Source organism: Salvelinus namaycush, chromosome 23, assembly GCF_016432855.1.
Source record: "Salvelinus namaycush isolate Seneca chromosome 23, SaNama_1.0, whole genome shotgun sequence".
Lineage (NCBI taxonomy): Eukaryota > Metazoa > Chordata > Actinopteri > Salmoniformes > Salmonidae > Salvelinus > Salvelinus namaycush.
This window is the reverse complement of record NC_052329.1, coordinates 39,247,447-39,262,866: the sequence shown is the minus strand read 5'-3', so window position 1 is coordinate 39,262,866 and position 15,420 is coordinate 39,247,447. Positions and strand designations below refer to the sequence as shown.

The 15,420-nt window shown below is 44.4% G+C and overlaps 1 protein-coding gene across 1 annotated transcript; it reads left to right on the top strand.

The window, feature by feature from the left end:
* Positions 1-206: 206 nt before the first annotated feature.
* On the top strand, positions 207-13,463 carry LOC120018675 (calpain-9-like). The gene is made up of 21 exons (XM_038961876.1): positions 207-404; positions 2,130-2,199; positions 3,182-3,300; positions 5,875-6,008; positions 6,331-6,502; positions 6,977-7,060; positions 7,193-7,278; positions 7,353-7,430; positions 9,256-9,449; positions 9,613-9,803; positions 9,910-9,921; positions 10,110-10,189; positions 10,292-10,414; positions 10,498-10,534; positions 10,725-10,799; positions 10,893-10,938; positions 11,520-11,581; positions 11,833-11,901; positions 12,512-12,590; positions 12,779-12,895; positions 13,396-13,463. The coding sequence occupies exons 1-21, from the start codon at positions 207-209 to the stop codon at positions 13,461-13,463; spliced, it is 2,094 nt and encodes a 697-aa protein (XP_038817804.1).
* Positions 13,464-15,420: the final 1,957 nt, after the last annotated feature.

The following is a 15,420-nucleotide window of genomic DNA, read 5'->3' as shown; positions in this document are numbered from 1 at the left end:
CCTTGATAGCGTTAAATAAATGTGAACATTCTAAACTTCCCGGAGGCTCTGCATACCTTGCTGGAACGGTTCGACTAAGGGAGGCGCCTCTATGTCTCCGTATAGGTGAATGAGTGTGTGTGTATTTAAGAACTGGGATTGTTGTACAAGTCCCCCCAAAATAAGCATAGACATTTGCTATTTTGATCTCAACTTTACCATTGAAAATGGAGACTCAGAGGTTCGCAACTGGTTCCATTGCCAACCCTGTTCAATTTCGGGACCAGCACTATGTAGCCCTCCTAGATGCGTGCGTTAAATCCGGTTCACTGTTCTCTGACCCAAACTTCGCCCCGAACCAGAGCTCCATCGGCATGCCTACCGACCCAGACCCCAAAAAGGAGATCAAGTGGCTGCGACCCAAGGTAGGCTACCGTCCTATCCGTGTTTACATCAAGAGAGTCGAGATCACTTTCGCAGTCAAAAAGCAAGACGAGATCTACCGCACAGAATGTTTAACCTAATAAAAACTGTTCTGTAGGAATGAGGTTTATGCAGTAGGCCTAATACATTAGCACAGCATATTGGCTATATGTCTGGCCTGCCAATATGGTTCTTCTCAAACCATATTATATTTTAAAACTCGATCTTTGATAACAAAATGGTTCAGTTAGTGTAGCAACTGAAATGATTAGCATTTTTATTTTACTGAACTGATGCTACCTGCATCTGATGGTCATGGTGCTTTCAAATCATGACATCAGTGATTTTCAGATCGGAAAATCGGAGTTCTAGATTTTCCGATTTTTGAATTCCGAGTTGGATAACCGTTAAACACGACTTTTCCCAGTCAGATTTTTTTTCTCCCGAGTTCCCAATTGTCTCGAATACACTGCAGTCGGAGATTTCCATGATCCGAGTTGTTTTGAACCCGGCATTAGTCTTAGCGGAGGGAGAGAGCAGCAGAGTCCCTGATATCTCACGGCCCATGCTCTCCTTCCTTTCCTCTGGTGATACTGACCGGAGAGAGGGGACACCTTCCACCTGATGGCGAAACTCGAGTCACACTGCATCTGCCTCATGCACAAATTCATGTTGTTCCTATGAACAGAGGAAGTTAAATATTCCTTGATATTAAAATAGACAGGACGAAATGCTAATAATACACTTGGCTACTCATTCATTGCAGCTGCAGCGCCAGTGAAAGTAGGGAGAAGCACGTTCTGTTTTGCGATAGTTTTAAATAAAAACTGTTTTGACACTACCGAATAAAAACGTAGACATGAACTCACTCGGAACAGCAGCTATTTGCTGTATTCTTTGACAGTCTCTCTAGTCATCGTTTTACAAGTTATTACATCTCACATAGGCTAATATCAAACTTTGCTGTAGCCAGGGTGTGGAAGCTATAGGCACGGTGATTTGTACCATCGGATTGGCCAGCGCAGTATAGGCGCACTCGATTTAGCCACAGATCTCCCGGTCCGCCAGGGTGGCGTTGTCGTACCATGTCTTTTCAGACAAATGAAATGGTTCGAATATGGAACACTTTGCCTACCCGGTGCGCAGGGCTTTTGAATCAAGTGCATCTACCTTCAACAGCGCAACAGGAATAACAAAAAAAATGGAACGGAAGCCTTTATCGTTGGGTTTTCTATAGGAATGTTTGGTTATCGAGTAGGAATACCTTGAAGATGGACCAGTCGCGATCTACCGGTTGGTGACCACTGGTCAACATGATAGCCAGCCATGCGGTCACGCTCAAAAACATCGCCTACTTGTATATTGCAATAGTCCAGTTTCTTACTCATGATAGTCATGCGTATCTTACGGACATCTGCAGCCTATGTTCTAACTTTTATATTGACCTTATGCATTGAGTTTGATGGGGATATGAGTAGGTCTAGTTGTGTACAATTGGGATGTTGCTCTTGGACAGATGTAGGCTACACCTGAGCTGACTCACTGTCAGGTGTGGTCTAGTTCTGAGGAAGATAGATTGATCTGCTGGAGCATGTTCAGAGAGAAGAGAGGGAACTGACAGAACGGATCATGTTGAGAGAAAAGAGAGAGAACTTACAGACTCAACGGCAACATGTGCTGTGGGGTAAACTGTAGTCTTGAACTCTGCCCCTTGTCTCTCTCTGCAGGAGATCAGTGCCAATGCTGTGTTTGTGGAGGACACAACATGTACCACCGATATCTGCCAGGGCCAGCTGGGTAAGTGTGTGCTGTTTTAAACATCACAGGATGGGGTATCATTTCAGTAACGCATAGACAATTAACTCCAACCCACAGTTTTCCTGTATAACCGGATTACCCTCACTTCTCCAAACCTATTCTCCTGGGAATGGGGTTGAGAGATCCTGGTTCCTCTTCTCTGTATGGTTCAGTCTCTCAGTGATTCTGGAGGATCACTATCAATCACACTGAATATGTCACCCTTCCACATCGCCCCAGGGGCTCCGCTCCAAACCCATTGCCCAATAGCAGGGGGATCGGGGTGACATTCGTGTTCTCACCTCCCAGTCTCCCAGTCCCAACCTCCTTTTGGAGTATCTGTGGGTCTAAAGGGAGTCGGGACCCTGTGATCACACCCCTTTCTCACATCAAAAACTATGTGATTTGTTTGTGACCACTTTTCATGTGACGCCCAGTCTGTTTTTAATTTGTGTGAAATGGTGAGAATGCTCATCTTGCTTTCTTGTTGCTTGATTCATTTTGTCCTCAAGGTTTGTGTGATGAATCTGATGGCAATGTGGCATCCCTTGTGTGTGTGTGTGTGTGTGTGTGTGTGTGTGTGTGTGTGTGTGTGTGTGTGTGTGTGTGTGTGTGTGTGTGTGTGTGTGTGTGTGTGTGTGTGTGTGTGTGTGTGTGTGTGTGTGTGTGCGTACGTGCGTCAAACATCAACACCTCTTTCTTTCCTCTACACGAATACACAGAGCAGCTGTTTACGGTTAGAGAGGAATGGGCCTGTGTGTGTACAGGCATGTTTGTGTGCGTGTGTGCGCGAGTGCATGTGGGTGTGTTTGGTAGGGAGAAAGTGTGAGTGTGGGAACTCTGCAGTGGCATATCTTCCACAAGCCTCAGGAAATTATTTGAAATTAAAAATACATGTAGAATCAACTGAAATCAAATCAAATCGATACTGCTAGTTAACATGCATATTGCCTTTGGCCTGTCTCTTTCTTTTTTCTAATAGGTGACTGTTGGCTTCTGGCTGCCCTGTCCTGCCTTACCATGCACCCCAATCTCTTTGTCAAAGTGGTACCACCTAATCAGAGCCTGACAGAATCCTATGCTGGCATCTTCCACTTCATGGTAAGACGTGGGGAGGGTTCATGAGCTTGCTGTGTACATGTGTTCTGCATACTCACTTTTTGTGAATGCAATGAGAATGTCCCTTACTATCTTATTAGAATAGCATGTCTTGTAAAAGAGCGAGAATAGTAAAAGCAGGGCTGAAGATTGCAATATGGTGGAAATGAAAAGAGAACAGAGGAGTGTGTTATGACAGAGAGTGTGTGTTATGGGAGGAGGTGGTGTAACTAGATCAGGGTTCCCTAACTGGTGGGCCAAATATGGTGAGCACATTTTTTTATATATATTTTTTTATAGTTGGATATAAATGACTATAAAAACAACCGCAAATCAGCACCAAGTGATTTTAATTTAGGAAATCTGTTCCAAAGTATTCCCACGCATAATAGAGAGATATGTGATCGTATACAAGCAAGGTTTGAAAACAAGGTTTGAAATGCTTACGTTTTAGTCAAATACTATATCTGTTTGGGCTTATTGTTGTAACGGCAGCCATCCTCCTCTTCGTCTGAAGAGGAGGTGTAGCAGGGATCGGACCAAGACGCAGCGTAGTTCGTGTTCAACATGTTTAATAAAAGACGATAAACGTGAACACTACACAAATACAAAATAACAAACGTGGCAAAACCGAAACAGTCCTATCTGGTGCAGAGAACACAAAGACAGAAGACAACCACCCACAAACCCCAACACAAAACAAGCTACCTAAATATGGTTCCCAATCAGAGACAATGACTAACACCTGCCTCTGATTGAGAACCATATCAGGCCATACATAGAAACGGACAAACTAGACACACAACATAGAATGCCCACCCAGCTCACGTCCTGACCAACACTAAAACAAAGAAAACACAAAAGAACTATGGTCAGAAGGTGACAATTGTGGTCAATTTGCAGTCTACAAATTATTTGCAATTATGTTCAGGCCCCCTGACCATCCGCTCAAGAACAAAATCATCCCGAGGCAAAATCTAGTTGATGGTCCCCTCCCCCCCTCAGCCTACCCCTTCACTAATGAGGGTGATCTTTAATTACCCCCCACACACACAAACACACTCACACACACTCACGTTGTGCACACACCTCTAACCCATTCGCTCTCGTCTCTGCACACTTGCCCCCTATCGTCATTATCATTTAATCATTTACATTTGCCTCAAAGGCATCTTCTCTGAACCAATTGTGTCAGGATTAAAGAGATTGATTATTAAAACATTGTCTCATTAAAGCATTAAAACATCATAGAGGTCATGAGTTATGCCTTAGTGATTTTCTCTAATTGCTTTACCCCTGGGGGGAGGGTGGGTTCTAAGTTTACATACGGAATTGGTTTAATATGGTCGTACTATGGATCATTTATCTATTTGCTTTAGAATTTTAGGACCCCTTTGTGACCGACCGGCTCGATTCGGTCATATGTAGCAAAATTTGAAATTGTGTTTTTTTACATTGGATAAAAGTAGAGACTCAGAGCTAGAAAATGGTATATCATACACTACAGTTGAGGAACAATGGGAAAGTAATTCTGCTTTGAAAGTTGATAAACTTGTAACATCACTTTTGAGAAAATATCCCTTGAATGTTTTGGTAAACCTACTGGAGAGCTGCTCTTTGTCCACACCCATTCAGCATAGTTCACACCATCTTAAGCCTTAGCCCCACCCATCTCTTTAAGGATTCACATGTAAGGCCATGTACTAAACAACCAAAGATTTCAAGACTAAAGGTTGGTTTATACTACGGGTGTATTCATGAATTCAATCTGGAGTGCCAGAGTACACTCTGGGCGTTCGTAAACTCAGAGCGTTGTCAGATTGTCCATTCGTAAACTCTCGGAGTGTTCAGAGTGCACACCGGACGCTCTGGCCGAGGAGTAGAGTTGATCCGAGCATTCAGACTTTTGCAAAACAGAGAACACCATCGTGTTCGTGAGAAACTCCCCTTTCCACAGTGGGGTCACATTAGTTTGTAGGGCACGGTTCGGACGCTATAGACGTTTTCGCGAGAAAACCGATTTCTGGGATGTCTCATGGTCTGACAAACACCGCTCTAGCTCAGCCACCTTTCACCTTTCACCACAGATGTGGAAGTGCGACATCGGCGGATGCGTTGGATTGAGACTCAGCCAATGCAGATATCACTAGCTTAAATTGACGGATTTTGATGGGGATTTTTTAAATGATGTTACTTAGATTGATGCACCACGTTAATATTTTCTCAGGTGACTTGGCCCTCTCGGTGAAGTATGTGTGGCATGACTTAACGCATTGGTTGGGAAAAAAGGGTACATATGAGTAGACCTGGAGGGGTTATGTTGGGAGTGTAGTACAGACTTGTAGGTAGCTACTACCCTGACACACACACACACACACACACACATACACACACACACACACAGCCTTGCTTATGGGCAAGTGATGCAGGCTCGTACTTGCCCACTGTTATGCAACACATCAAATGTATATCTCTTTCCCTTCTCCCTCCCTCTCCCCGTCTCTCCCTACATCCTCCTCCTTACGCCTCATCCTTCCTCCCTCCCTCTTTATGCCTCCCTCTCTGTCCATATCATAGTTCTGGCAGTATGGTGAGTGGGTGGAGGTGGTAGTGGATGACAGGCTACCTGTACGCGAGGGCCGCCTGCTCTTCAGCTACTCCTGTACCCGCAATGAGTACTGGAGCGCCCTGGTGGAGAAAGCCTATGCCAAGTCAGTCAACCGGGGTGTGTGTGTGTGTGTGTGCATGCGTCCATGCATCCGTGTGTGTGTGTAATGTCGTACATAATTTGAGCGTTCGTGTGTGTCTGGCTGTGTGTGCCTGACACTGCTCTCACGAGGTTTCAGTCTCATTTGAATGTGTTTATTGTAAGGCTCTTTGAATACGTGCATCTGCTAAATAACAGAACATGTACATCTAGAAAATGTATCTCCCTCATTTCTCAATCCTTCCTCTCCCACACCACTCTCTCTCCTCCCCCTTTCTCTCCACACACCCCTTTCTCATGCTCCCTCTACGCCTATCTCGGAGCAGGCTGATCGGGTCATATGGAAGTCTGAAGGGGGGTAATATCTCAGAGGCGATGGAGGATTTTACAGGGGGCATAGCCTACTCCCTCCCTGTCTCCTCCCGCGCCCCCAGGGTCATGTGGAAAGCCCTCTCCGATGCCCTGTCCCGTGGCAGCCTGCTCAGCTGCTTCATACAGGTACAGCACATACATGCACGCAAGAACGCACACACACACACACTCACACCCGATGGGGCGGCAGGTAGCCTGGCAGGTAGGAGCGTTGGGCCAGAAACCGAAAGGTTGCTGGATCGAATCCCAGAGCTAACATGGTAAAAATCTGTCGTTCGGCTCCTGAGCAAGGCAGTTAACCCGCTGTTCCCCGGGCGCCGATGACGATTAAGCCAGCCCCCCGCACATCTCTGATTCAGAGGGGTTGGGTTAAATGCGAAAAACACATTTCAGTTAAATACATTCAGTTAGGTATCCCCTTGTCACTTTCCATGGAACAAATATGACTCATAGACTTTATGATGAATGCTGTACCAACAAAGTTACATACCTTCCTCACACCTCTCCTTCGTTAATAGCTACTGTGATGGCAAGTGTGATTCTCACTGTGTATGCAGCACCTGTGGTGAGTTCCTCTCTATGTGCTGTGTATCTCCACAGGCTAGTAACTATCGTGAGATAGGCACAGTGACTGCAGAGGGACTGGTGAAGGGCCATGCCTACGCCATCACAGACACTGTCACGGTATGTGTCATACTGTCCTTCACCAAGCTAAAGTCATCAGAAAAGAATCCACTTTCTCATTTTGCTCAAATAATTGTTTTTCTGTGTGTGTGTGTGCGTGTGCATGTGTGTGCGTGTGTGTATGTGGTTCAGGTGAAGAAGCCGGCTGGTGAGGCCTTGTTGCTGAGGCTGAGGAACCCCTGGGGATTTGTGGAGTACTCTGGACCCTGGAGTGACAAGTGAGGAATTGTGTGTGTGTGTGTGTTTCATTTTGTCATTACACAGGCATGTAATCCTGTGTGTGTAATTGCAGGAGTAAAGACTGGGATGATGTGGATGCTGCTGAGAAGAAAAGGATTGATCTGAAAAACAGTGAGGACGGAGAGTTCTGGTAGGTTCTGGTTACAAACACACGTAAACACAAACATACGTAAACACATACATACACATACAGTGCATTCAGAAAGTATTCATACACCTTATGGACACATTTTGTTGTGTGACACCCTGAATTCAAAATGTATTAAATAGCTTTTTTTTCTCACCCATCTACACGCAGTACCCCATAATGACAAAGTGAAAACATGTTTGATTGTTTTTGTGCAAATTTATTGAAAATGAAATACAGAAATGTTGGTTGTCTGTCATTAATAGACAACCATTTTCAGGTCTTGCCTTAGATTTTCAAGCAGATTTAAGTCACAACTGCAATTCGGCCACTCAGGAACATTCAATGTCTTCTTGGTAAGCAACTCCATTATAGATTTGGCCTTGTGTTTTAGGTTATTGTCCTGCTGAAAGGTGAATTCATCTCTCAGTGTCTGGTGGAAAGCAGACTGAACCAGGTTTTTCTCTAGGATTTTGCCTGTGTTTAGCTCCATTCCATTTGTTTTTTTATCCTCAAAAACTTCCCAGACCTTAATGATTACAAGCATACCCATAACATGATGCAGCCACCACTATGCTTGAAAATATGGAGAGTGGTACTAAGTAATGTGTTGTATTGGATTTTCCCCAAACATAACACTTTGTATTCAGGACAAAAAGTGAATTGCTTTGCAAAATTTTTTGCAGTATTACTTTAGTGCATTGTTGCAAACAAGATGCATGATTTGGAATATTTGTATCCTCTATAGGCTTCCTTCTTTTCACTCTGTCAACTAGGTTAGTATGTGGAGTAACTACAATGTTGTTGATCCATCCTCAGTGTTCTCCTATCACAGCCATTAAACTCTGTAACTGTTTTAAAGTCACCATTGGCCTCGTAGTGAAATCCCTGAGCGATTTCCTTCCTGTCTTGCAACTGAGATAGGACGCCTGTATCTTTGTAGTGACTGGGTGTATTGATACACCATCCAAAGTCTAATTAATAACTTCACCATGCTCAAAGGGATATTACATTTTTACACATCTGCCCTTTTTTTTGCGAGGCATTGGAAAACCTCCCTGGTCTTTGTGGTTGAATCTTTGTTTGAAATTCCCTGCTCGACTGATAATTGTATGTGTGGGTTACAGAGATGAGGTAGTCATTAAAAAGTCATGTTAAACACTATTGTTGCACACAGAGTGAGTCCATGCAACTTATTATGTGTCATGATGAGCAGATTTTCACTCCTGAACTTATTTAGGCTTGCCATAACAAAGGGGTTGAATACTTACTGACTCAAGACATTTCAGCTTTTCATCTTTTAGTCATTTGTTAAAATTTAGAAAAACCTAATTCTGCTTTGACATTATGGTGTATTGTGTGTAGGCCAGTGACAAAAAAATATTAATTTAATCCATTTTAAATTCAGGCTGTAACACAACACAATGTGGAAAAAGTCAAAGGGTGTGAATACTTTCTGAAGGCACTGTACATCGACCAATCTCGCCTTTTATCGATTGTACTTTGTTTTTGTTTATACATGTTTATATATAATGTCATGTATAATAACTGATATGTATAGATGATGTACTGTACGTATTATAGATGACTCCAAATGAAATACTGTACCATGTTTGACTATGACTGTTTTTTGTGTCTCAAAACTGTTTGAGTGGTCCACAATTGTGTTTTTTAAAATCTGTCTTTTGTATTGTCAACTATTGTATCATTGTGAAGTGACACTTTAATAAATGCTTCTCACTCTAACTCTACATCTCATCTAGTTTCACACTTTACAACAACAGCACACAAACACATGCTGACAGTGTGTATCCGCTCTGTGTGTCAGGATCAGTGCGGAGGACTTCAACAAGCTGTTTGACACAGTGGAGCTCTGTAGTGTGGACCCTGACCCCATAGTGGAAGAGGACACACCCACTGACCCCGACTCCCCTGCTGACCCCCCCTCTGCCTGGACCCTCAGCTCCCACAAAGGCTCCTGGGTATCGGGCTCCACTGCAGGGGGAAGCTGTAGTTACCCTCGTGAGTGTGTGTGTGTGTGTGTGTGTGTGTGTGTGTGTTTCCAAAAGCAGAATGTTTGTAATTTCATCCACTTGTCATTTACTACCGTTCCTTTTCAACAATCCCTCCTCTACCCCCCCCCCCCCCCCCTCTCTGTGTCTCTCTTTCTCTCTCTCTATTGTAGGATCTTTCTGGAAGAATCCCCAGTTCCAGCTTGTCCTTGCCGAGCATGATGATGATATAGAGATGACCCCGGGGGAGAAGAAGGTGGCAGAGAAGGAGAAAGCAAAGCAGTGCACCGTGCTGGTGGAACTACTGCAGAAAGACCGGAGAAAGAAAATCAACTTCCTCCACATCGCCTTCCACATCTACAGGGTGAGAAAGTGCGAGAGAGGGAGGGAAAATGTGTTGTCCCTGTGTGTGCTGTGAATGTGAATGTTCTACATTTTCAGTTAATCTGACGTCTTTCCTGTCTCTGCAGGTTCCTCCAAAGGTGAGTATTTTAATATAAAGTATTTTAAAAAACGACATATTTTCATTAGTTAGACAATGACATGGCTTTTAATCTTCCAACCATGTCTGCTGCCCCCCTCTCTCCACCACTACCTCCTTCTCTCCCTCTTTTCTATCTTTGCCTTCCTCTCTCTTCCCCTTTCCTTCTCCCCGCTCCCCCTCTCGTAGCTCCGGGGCCTGTGTCTGGACCAGAGCTTCTTCTCTTTCAAGCAGCCAGTGGGGAGTTCTGGGGTGTACCAGCCCCTCAGGTACTGTACCTCAGCAGCCAGTCTTCACGGCAAATATGTCACGTTTTCATGAAAACAGTCAATATAAGTTGTATCTCTTCTCCTTGCCTTTTGTCACCGTAGGGCTGTGTGGAGGGAGGTGAGGCTGGACCCGGGAAACTATGTGATCCTGGCCTCCACCTACAGTCCCAACCAGCCTGCGGAATTCTTCCTCCGCGTCTACTCCAAGACTGGCAACAATCTGGGGTACGGAGAGGAGGGTGGGGGGGATGATGATGCTGATGAAGATAATTAGTAACAGACTGATGGTGCTCCTCCTTGTATTCCAGGACCCAAGACTTCACCTGCTCCACTGGCTTCCTCATGGTGAGTTAAACCTTACTGAAGCCTACTTCTATTGCAGTCCTGCTCTCCAGTTCACCAAGCCAACTGTCTGTGTGTGTGTGTGTGTGTGTGTGTGTGTGTGTGTGTGTGTGTGTGTGTGTGTGTGTGTGTGTGTGTGTGTGTGTGTGTGTGTGTGTGTGTGTGTGTGTGTGTGTGTGTGTGTCCTTCACAGGTAATGTCAATGCCACCAGTCTTGCCAGAGGATCGCAAGAGAGTACAGAAGACCTTTGATGAGGTGGCGGGGCCGGTAGGAATTCTCTCATCTCTAAATCTAACTCAACCATAGAAGATAAATGTCTCCCTTAGACAGTCTTAACCTCCTGTTCTCTCTCCCTGGCAGGATGACAAGCTGAATGCTAACGAGTTCATGAAGCTGGTTAACTCAGGTTAGATCATTCATGAACTCATGTTGTCATTATAAGGTTAATTTAGTCAAACCAGGGTGCAGAACTCCATAAACTGCTGTAATGAAGGGTGCAACTATTGTATGTTGGTCCTATTGAGGGGAATATTCTTACAGTGCAGTACCAGTAAACGACAGTAGGGGGAGCAGAGTAGCAAGGTTTCCTCTAGCAGGTAGACACTTTTGGGGGAAACAGAGATGACTTCTCAAGGTGAAACCTAATTGCTATTATAAACTGGGTGCTTCGAGCCCTGAATGCTGATTGGCTGACAGCCGTGGTATATCAGACCGTATACCACCGGTATGACAAAACATTTATTTTTAGTGTTCTAATTTACGTTGCTAACCAGTTTATAATAGCAATAAGGCACCTTGAGGGTTTGCGGTATATGGCCAATATACCACGGCTAAGGGCTGTATCCAGGCACTCAGCGTTGCGTCGTGCATAAGAACAGCCCTTAGCCGTTGTATATTGGCCGTATACCACACCCCCTTGTGCCTTATTGCTTAAATATACCAATACAATCCTCTGCCTCGTTCACTCCTCCCCTCTCCCCCTATCAGTTATGGAGAAAGACTACCAGCTGCCACTGGAGACATGCAGACAGCTCATCTTTGGAGAGGATGTATCCTTTTATTTGGCCAGTTGTCACAACCTTTCCCCTTTCATCTCACCGGCTTTGTTTTTCTTGCCAGGACCACAAAGCATCTAAGAGCAGGAATGCTGATCTAGGATTTGTCCATTTAATCATATTCATTGTGATCTAAAAGGCTAAACTGGTCCTAGATCAGCACTGATATGCTTTGTGGATACGGGCCCTGGTACTTTTGAGCGCCTCTGTCTGTGTCTGAGAGCTGTCCCTAACCCACGTGTCAGACTGGGGGGCGTAGCAGTCTGACCCGAGAGCAGACAGAGCCTGTGCTGGCCTCTCTTCGCAGTCTGCAGGTACGACTGCTATAGGTACAAAACCCAATATGTTAAGCAATAAAGCCCATGGGGGTGCGGTGTATTGGCCAATATACAGCGGATAAGGGCTGTTGTTAAGCACGACGCAACGCAGAGTGCCTGGATACTGGCAACTGGAATGATGAGATCGATGTTCTTCTTCTTCTCTGTTTTTGTTTGATTATTTCACTGCCATACTGTGTTTCACTGTGTTCGATCTTGCCTAGCCATCTTGTCTCAAGAGGACCACAATGGAAATAAGTCCCAGACTTTGTGTGTTATCCTCCATGATTTTATTCATGTGCATCTATGGCTTTTTCACGTTTTATGTGAGCTTGTTTTTTTTTTAAATGGTCGAATTAATAAACTAAATGAACTATATTGGCCATATACCTCAAACCACAGAGGTGCCTTATTGCTATTGTAAACTGTTCAGCAACATAATAGTGTTCTTGCATCATACCCAAAGTATGTTGTCTTATATACACATGGCTGAAATGCTGTTTCAGCCAATCAGCATCCAGGACCCAAAATACCCGGTTTATAATTAGTGATATTACTTAGCTACAGCTACTCAACCATCCTTCATTGACCTCTCTCTCTCTTTCAGTCCATCTTCTTCACTTTTGATCAGGACTCTTCAGGGACTATGAGCCCCTTTGAGCTTAGTCTGGCCCTCCAGGCTGCTGGTGCGTACAGGCGCACACACACACACACACACTCTCACTCTCTGTCTCTTACACTCTCTCACTTACTCGTTTACTCACTCACACCCTCACTTTCCATATCGTTGTTCTAGTTTACCTTCTACTCCACTCTTGAATGGATAACAACACGTCTCTCTCTCCTCCCCTCTCTTCTTCCTCCTTCCTGCTAGGTGTGCAGTGTGATGGCCAGGTCATACAGCTGCTGTGGGAGAGGTTTGGCTCTGGGGAGCTGCACCTGCCTTTCCATGGCTTTGTGGCATGTGTCACCAGGCTGCGCAAGCTATTCGGTATTTCAACACACACACACACACACACACATGCGCACACACTTAGGTGAGCTATGTTTTGTTGCAGGTTCTGATATTCAGCCTTAATATTGTGTGCTTCTATCCCCAAGCCATAAGACTCCTGAACATCTAATCAAATTCCTACTCAGACTATTTGCATTGCCTCCCCCCTTCCTGCTGCTACTTTCTGTGTTATCGTCTATGCATAGTCACTTTAATAACTTTACCTACATGTACATATTACCTCAACTAACCGGTGCCCCTGCACATTGACTCTGTACCGGTACCCTGTGTATAGTCTCGCTATTGTTATTTTACTGCCGCTCTTTAATTACTTGTTACTTTTATTTCTTATTCTTACTCGTTTAAAAAAAAAAAATGCATTGTTGGTTAGGGGCTCGTAAGTAAACGTTTCACTGTAAGGTCTACACCTGTTGTATTCGGCGCATGTGACTAATAACATTTGATTTGATTGATTTGTTTGTGTCCCCTCTCCCCAGCCCTGTATAAATCAGATAGCAACCCTGAGGTCAAAGACGGAGGAATCAATACTGTGAGTCCTCCTTGATCTTGAAATCAACCAAAACCCTGGCCCTAAGCCTAGCTTCATGTCCACATCCTGGTTCAACCCTAACCCTAGCCTAAACCATATCCCTACCCTCAACCTCAACCACAACCCTAACCCTAGCGCCATGTCCAGATCTCGGTTCAACCCTAACCATAACCCTATATCTTAACGTAACATGACACTAAACATGAACCATAACCTGACCCTAACCCATCCTGTGCCAGACCATATCCTCAAGCCTAACTTATACAGTATCTTGACCCCACCTTTAATACAGACTAGACCCTTACTAATGCCCTCTAATCCTGAATAGTTGCTGTTATTTTACAGTGGCTGCTCCGACTCCTGACCGTGTGAGCGTGCTCTGTAAAGGGGGGTTCTGCGTGGGCACTGCAGGGGCATTCTGTCTGACCAGGACCATATGATAACATCATGCCTCCACCGGCGCCCTCGTCCACACACACACAGGCGCACACGCACACCACACACACACAAACAGCCACTGGCCTTTGTCACCATACGATACCCCGCATATCAGCTAAGTATTTTCAGCAATTGAGTCAAGTATTTTCAGTTCTACAGCCAAGTATTTCTTTAACCTTTCATTATTTGAGTTTTAAATAGTGAAAATGTAGTTGAAGCTCTGTAGTTGAAATGTATCCAAAAATAAAAATGTGTAAAAATGAATCCGCTTCGATACTGTAAAATTATTTCTGTGTTTATAAATACAGCCTAGCCTCACACACATGGAGACTACGGCCTGCCCTGGTGAGGGAGTGAAGGTGATGTCTCAGCTGCTCTGCACGCACCGTCTCTATTCTTATCATACTGACGCCACGTACAGCATCAACACGCACTCGCCGCCTCCTCCGCTACGTTCCCTCCCTCCCTCCTTTGCGCCCTCCCTCGCGCTCTCTCTAGTGACTCTGTCTCACAATCTGCCTCCTTCTCCCTCTGTTACCCTGTGTGCTCTCAAAGTCAAAAAAACACAAACAAACATGTATGCTCTTGTCCTTTCGCCTGATGCTCCTATAAATAGAAGCTTTGCTCAGACACAGCTTCCTGTTCATCTTTAGGGGACTACACACAGGTTGCCCATGGCAACAGTCCATCCACCTCGGAACAGAAAGGGGGCATAGTAGACAGATGTGTATGTGACTCTCTCTCTCTGAATAGCCCTTATGCACATTCCATGACTGAACGTTCTAAGCACACTTCCTACCGGTGTGGCAATTTCCGGGGGCGCATACTATAGAACGGAAGTCAGTCTAGTTGTTATCGACGATATAACATTACTACCACTATATCACAGTTTTTTACTAGGTGTCATCAGGACTCGCCTCAAATTAATATTAATGGTGTACATTGAATTGTTAAATCAGCCTCGGAGACTCCAGCTAGCAAGAACGAAAAGGGGTTCAAGATGTATATAGGAAGCTACATAGACAACTATGAGTACCAAGTCAGTGACAGATATAACGTTGGCTAGCTACAATCATATTAGCTAGCTAGCTAATTTAACTAGTAACTGTAGCTAGCTAGTTACTTCGTAAAAGTATGTAACGTTGACAGAATCTACTTGAGTGTGTGTATTTTCGTTAGCTTGCTTAAAAATTATGCTTGCCAGCTATATTTGCAAGCTAAAAATAATTGTTGTTCATGTCTTCTACACGGTATCTTGCAAAGATACATTGACACCGCACAGCATGAGAGTAGGGAATGGTTAAAGATGGCTACTGTAACGAACGTCGTCGGGAGAAGGAGAAGAGGACCAAGGTGCAGTGTGGTAAGTGTTCATTTTAATGTTATAAAATAAACTGAACACTGAAATGACAAAAACAACAAAGAGAGAGAACGAAACAGTTCTGTAAGGTATACACACAAAACAGAAAACTACCCACAAACACAGGTGGGAACAGGCTACCTAAGTATGGTTCTCAATCAGAGACAACGATTG